Source organism: Petaurus breviceps, unplaced genomic scaffold (assembly GCF_028583685.1).
Source record: "Petaurus breviceps papuanus isolate PSGF00001 unplaced genomic scaffold, PetGlider_PUasm1.0 225, whole genome shotgun sequence".
Taxonomy (NCBI): domain Eukaryota; kingdom Metazoa; phylum Chordata; class Mammalia; order Diprotodontia; family Petauridae; genus Petaurus; species Petaurus breviceps.
This window is the reverse complement of record NW_027185889.1, coordinates 8,198,597-8,204,771: the sequence shown is the minus strand read 5'-3', so window position 1 is coordinate 8,204,771 and position 6,175 is coordinate 8,198,597. Positions and strand designations below refer to the sequence as shown.

Below are 6,175 nucleotides of genomic sequence, written 5' to 3'. Positions count from 1 at the left end.
TGCGTGCCCGAGGAAGATGGGATCGGGTTACCTTCGCTGGCAATGGGATGAGCTTGGCCTAATTTGTCCAACTTCTCTCTCACTGACTGGAGTTCCTACGGCCCTCCCTCCCCGCTTCCTACTCCTTCCCCCCCCCCCCCAATCCCAGGGGCCTCCCCCACCCATCCACCCTCCCCTCCCACCCAGCCTCCTCTGCTCGCTGCCGCTGCGCTCGCCTTTCCAAAGCTCCCAGAGGGAAGAAGGCGTGTCCTGCTTGCCTGCCCGCCCGCCAGCCCGTCCTGCAGCTCCCGCTGCTGCTGCTGGAGGAGCAGGCGGACTGGAGCTATAAAAGCTCTGGCCGGGCGCCGGCTTCGGCTTCACTTACTGCCTCGCGCGGCGACTGGCCGGGAGCGAGCAAGAGAACGACCGAGCGCCGCGGGCGGGGGGCGGGCGGCGTACCTGGCCGGAGCTGAGAGCGCAGCGCTCGGGGCTGCCCAATGCGTGCACAATCTGCTGCTGCTGCTGCTGCTGCTGCCGCCGCCGCCGCCGCTGCCCCCTCCGCTTCTCCGCAGCCGCCGCTGCCTCCGCTGCAGCTGCCGCCGCCTCCGCCGCTCCCCGAGCAATATGCTGGAGCCACAGAACAGCTAAACGGAGTTTCCCCACCGCCGCCTGGGCTGGATTGCAGCGCTGTCGTTCCTTATGAAGAAGACACAAGTAAGTAGAGGACGCGCCCCACGCCTCGTGCCCCACGCCTCGTGCCCCCTTGGACTGGGGACCGGGCTAGAGGGAAGAGCGCGGCTCCGGGAGAGGCCAGTGTGTGTGCCCTGGGGTGGGGAGAATCTGCGCACCCGGTCAGCCACCGCAGGGATTTGGAACCCCTCCTCCCTTCCACCACCCAGGGGAAGGTGTTGGTGGTGAGAAAGACAGGGAGGAGGAGAAGGATGGAGGTGCCTAGTTTAGGGACCCTGAGGCGAGGGACTTGGAATGTTCACATTGCATTGAGAACCGAAGCTCCAGGAGAGCTGAGATTGTTTTGTTGCATCCTTTGTATTTGACTCTCCAGCAATTTGCTCGGGGCCTGGCATGTAGTAGGGGTGCTTGTTGATTGATCGATTATTTGGAAAGCCAAGTCCTTTTTCTTAAGTTTGGAAAATAACAGGAGGTTGGTTGTCAGAAATATCGGAGCTCCGGTCTCCGGTCTTTCCAAAGGGACGTTAAAAGTTAGCCAGGGAAGACCTTGATTTTCTAAGGGGAAATATCCACATGTATCCCTGCAGGTTATGAAACGAAATCCCCTAACTCCAAACAAACATCACACACACACACACACACACACCCCGCACGCACTCACACACCTTTCTTTGCACACTCCCAAAGTCCAAGCACGTCAGAGGCTTCTGAAAGCATTCTGCCTGCAAAGCAGAGTAAATGCAGCGCCCAAGATTCTCTCAGACTTTTTTAATGGGTTGGCCTTTGGCGACGCAGGACCACCACACAGTTCTGCCGTAAACCTGCAAATCTGGCTAAATAACCCCAGGAAGCAGAAGTTTTGCTGATGTAGAGAGGGGTGTGTGTGTGTGTGTGTGTGTGTGTGTGTGTGTGTGTGTGTGTGCGCGCGCGCGCGCGCTGCCTGTGATTATCATGTGTGTGGTATGTATGTGTGGTGCCTGTGACTATGATATGTGTGTATTTGTGGTATGTACTATTGTGTGTGTGGCATGTGTGAGTTGTGTGTGTGTGGTTGCCTAGGAAGACCAGGCATTTACTTTTTTACTAGCCCAAGAATTCCCACCCCACCTTACTATAGCGGGCGGAAGGGGTTAGGGGAAGGAGGAGGAGGAAGCCAAGGAAAGTGTTCCTTAAAGCTGTGATCAGAGTTCCTGAGATTACACAAAAAAATGCTATTTATTTTTAGTCAGAGTTGTGATTGTATCAGTGTTAGGAAATTGCCTCCTCCTATCTAGGTCCGTGTGTAATTTATAGCCTTAGAGAGAGATTAAGTGATTTGCCCATGGACAAGGAGCTAATTAGTATCGGGGGTCCGGACTTGAACCTGAGGCATCCTGGTGCCAAGGCCAACCGCTGCCGGCTTTGCAATATTGCTATGCCGTCTCTCTGCAGTCTAAGAGGACTATTACATTGTTAATTTTAGGTAACATTGAGTATCTGTATACCCAGCACCTATCATTATGTCTGACACATAGTAGGATGTTAACAAACGTTTCTTGATTTCGTCTGCAAAATCATTGTTGAGCTCTAGTGCTGGGTTGACTTTTTTTTTTTTAAACTTGGTAGGTGTTTAAAAGGGAGTCGTTGGAGTCGTTATTTTGAATGGGTCTTCTTTCTGGTTAGCCATTCTAGAGATAGTTTATTAGAACCAATTGGCACTCTTACTCGACCCCAAAGTGAAAGAACTGATATATTAGCTGTATGTTCTCTAATTGCTCCTTTTTTACCCCAGGGGGTTACATTCCTGAATTGAAGGGGAAGGAGAGTGGAAGCAAAGAGGTCCCCCTCCCCCTCACCCCCGTCCCCGATTAAAAAAAAATCGTTTTAAAAGTGAGAGCTGCAGTAGTCCGTGAAATCTACAAAAAAAAAAAAACAACCCCAAAAACCAAAAACAAAAACTAGTTCCTCCTGCTTAAGTTACACTTGTATAGAGATTTACCTTTAAACCATTTGGTGTCTTCAAAATCTGCTAATTCTGGGTCTAGGTACATTACTGAGTCCAGCCATTAATCTATCTAGAGGCAGTCTAGACTAGCATTCTGTATTATCTAAAGAGAAAGGGATACTTCTGTGGGGAGTAGCCCACAGACAATAGAATCATCATGCACTGAACTTTTTAAAAAATTAGAGATGTAGGAAGCTAACTTTTCTTCTGTTTCCTTAAAGGTAAAGTATTAAATAGTTTACTGGGTCATGTTTGGGAACTATTATTGAAATGTAAATGTTAGGAGAAGAATTTAGGCTCGGAAGAGCAGCTTACACCAAAGAAGTTTTAAAATAGGTTAATTCTTAAACTGAATGGGGAGGGTGAGTCAGAGAAATTCCTTCCTAGAGTAGAAGAACCTCATATGAATGGGAATAACATAATACACAGACTGGTAGATCAGGATGCTTCTGGTAAAGGTAAAATGATTAAAATGTGTCTATTTAAACAAAGCAGTTGGAAGCAACTTTGGAGACCAGAGATATAGAGAACTCTAGAGGCAATCTGTTTAATTCACACTCCCCCCTCCTCCATTTTTGGTGTTCTTCAGTCATGGCTTACTATTCATGCCCCCATTTGGGGTTTTCTTGACAAAGATACTGGAATAGTTTACTGTTTTCTTCTCCATTTCATTTTATAGATGAGGAAACTGAGGCAAAACCAGGGTGATGTGACTTGCCCAGGGTCAGCTAATAAATATCCCAGGCTAGAGTTGAACTAAGGAAGATGAATCTTCCTGACCTCAATCCCGGCACTCTATCCATTTCACCACCTAGCTTCCCCCTTTTCCACAGTCCCACACTTTATTTCAAAACTGACAAGATGATAAACAACTGCCCCACATCCTCAGGACCTAGCTTTGGAACTGAAAGAGACCTTCAGAGGCTCCCTATATTACCCCCCTTCCTCATTTTGCAGGTGAAGAAATGGAGGCCCAAGGAAGGCAAGTGACTTGCCCAAGGTCGTGCAAAGTCAGGATCTGAAACTAGGTTCTTTCACTCCAGTCACTTCTTTTTCCATTTTTTAAAAAATCTCCAGCAAATGTTAGTTGCCAGACTTATTGACAGACACTACACCACATGGTTATATCCTTGATTTGTGGAATTAATGTGAGCTCTGTAATCTCCTTTATGGGTGGAGGATTAAATGGAATGATTCCATTAGGAACTGGAAAGAGGTCAGTTTACCCTGAAAAGCTGTATGGTGTTAATGCCAGGATGCTGCTGGCTGGGGACACTGGAGACAGCTAAATATTTTAGAAATGTGACCTATAGGAACAAGTTAAAAGCTGGTGGCCTCTTCGGGGAATTGAGTGGTGTGGTAAAGGGCTTGTGGCCCAATCCAAAGAGTGACCTTGGTGAATGGATGCATTCATCACCAGCAAGTAAGTGACCTTCAAAGTTTCCTTTTGGGTTTCTCCTAGTAATAGCACATTCCTGCCACTGAGAGAGGGAACACTGTGGAAATTAGCATGAGATAAAGTGGAACATCTCCAAAGGAGAAAGAGGGGGAGAGGAAAAATTGTCTTCTCCTTTTCACTGGCAAGTTCTTCAAGCCAGAAGGGTGTTTTGTTTTGTTTTTTCATAATGTCCCTCTGCAATATTGCATAAGTGGCCAACTTGATTCAGTTGCAAGCTTCAGGCACTGAGGTTTGGGTTTGGTTGGTCCCACAAATAGTCTTGTCTTTGCTAATTGTGCCCATAGGTTTAAATTGTTAGTTTAAATCAGGTATTCTTCACTTGGGGCCTGATAGATTTCAAGGTGAATTGAGACATGAAATGAATTTTTACATCTTTATTTTTTACTAATTTAGCATTTTTTGAAGTCTTTAAAAAAGCATTGTTCTGAGAAAAGCTTCACCATATTGCTAAAGATATCCATGGTTCAAGAAAAGGGTTAAGTACTCTTGATTTAGAAGGTCCTTTATTTCTGTGGTCAATGAAGGGCCTAATGGATGAATGAAATCACAAGTCCAATCCTTATTAGTAAACCTTCTGTGGTCAATGAAGGGCCTAATGGATGAATGAAATCACAAGTCCAGTCCTTGTAACTTCTATGGTTCTTTAATATTTGCCAAATCCTTTTTATACATTAGGCTCCAGAACCTTGTGAGGTAGGTATTATAAGGACCTCCATATTACAGATGAGGAAACTGAGGCAGGCAGCACTTAAGTGACTTGTCCATAAAGGTCACAGAGCCATAGTAGTATGATAGAATGCTCATTCAAGCAATCACAATCCCTGCTCATCCCTTCTGCCAAAATGCTTTATAAAACAAAGAACACAATACTTCTTTGGCTTGTAATGTTACACTTTGAATTACCTACCCTCTGGACTTTTATGAATCTTGGATTTGGAGTCAGAATGACCTGAGTTCAAATATGGGCTCAGGCACTTAATAGATTTTTGACGCTGGCAAGTCACTTAATTTTTGTTGGCCTCAGTTTCCTCATCTGTAAAGGGAGCATAATTAAAGCACATACTTCTCAAAGTTGTTGGGAGGATAAAATTAGGTAATAGTTTTGTAAATTTCAAAGAACTATATTATTATTACTTAGTTATTTGCATATTGTTTACCAAATAAAATATAAGCTTCTTGAGGGCAGACTTTTAAAACTCTTTGTATCCCCAGGGTTTAGCACAGTGCCTAGCACTTAGTAAGCACTTAATACATTGATATGTACTTTTTTTTTTTGGAGGGGGAAGGCAGGGCCGTTGGGGTTAAGTGACTTGCCCAAGGTCACACTGCCAGTAAGTGTTAAGTGTCTGAGGCCGAGATTTGAACTCAGGTTCTCCTGACTCCAAGACCGGTGCTCTATTTACTGTACCACCTAGTCGCCCTGATATATACTTTTTGACTGATTACAATCTGATTGAGTCAATGAACTTAATATTCATACATATTTTGATGTGTGACAAATGGCATACATTTAGTACATTAGATAAAATTCTTATGGGAGGAGCTTACAACAGTTGCTCGATTCAGTGTTGGCTGGGAGCTACTGAGATCATCTTAATTTAATCTCTTTATTTTACAAAAGAGAAAGCTAGGCTTCCAGAGAAGACAGGTGATTTGATAAAGGTCAGAGAGAAGAAGCCCAAAGTTGGAACCCAGCAAGAGAGCCCAAGGGCTCCGATTCCCAAATTCCTTCCATGGTATTTACATTCTATGCCTTATTGCTTTCCCAGACCTAGATGTGTGCTTTGATCACTGTGGGGGAACTCCATCCACTAGGGCAGACCACCACGAATCTCTGCCCCTGGAGACAAGTGCTAAAGAGTGGCTATAGGGGTTAAGGCAGTTGCCAGGATTACACTGGTGTCTGGAAGGAGAAGATAGGAGGGAGGAGAGAGAAAACAGGTAAGAGGAGACTGGAGGGAGGAGGATAGAGGGAAGAGGTAGGAGATAGGAGGGAGAAGAGAGGAGGGAGAGGGAAGAAAGGAAGAAGAGGGGGGGCAGGAGGCATGAGGCACTAGGGAGGA

The 6,175-nt window shown here is 45.7% G+C and overlaps 1 protein-coding gene across 2 annotated transcripts in view; it reads left to right on the top strand.

Annotated features, from left to right (window-relative positions):
• The first annotated feature begins 266 nt into the window (after positions 1-266).
• The window catches only part of KITLG (KIT ligand), a 126,348-nt gene continuing 120,439 nt past the window's right edge, over positions 267-6,175 (top strand). Inside the window, exon 1 of one of the 2 annotated variants that reach the window (XM_069095127.1) lies at positions 267-693. In XM_069095127.1, the coding sequence (XP_068951228.1) occupies positions 679-693 (15 nt within the window). In that variant the 5' untranslated portion in view covers positions 267-678. The remainder of the gene's footprint in view (positions 694-6,175) is intronic. The other variant, XM_069095126.1, reaches the window with a different exon arrangement.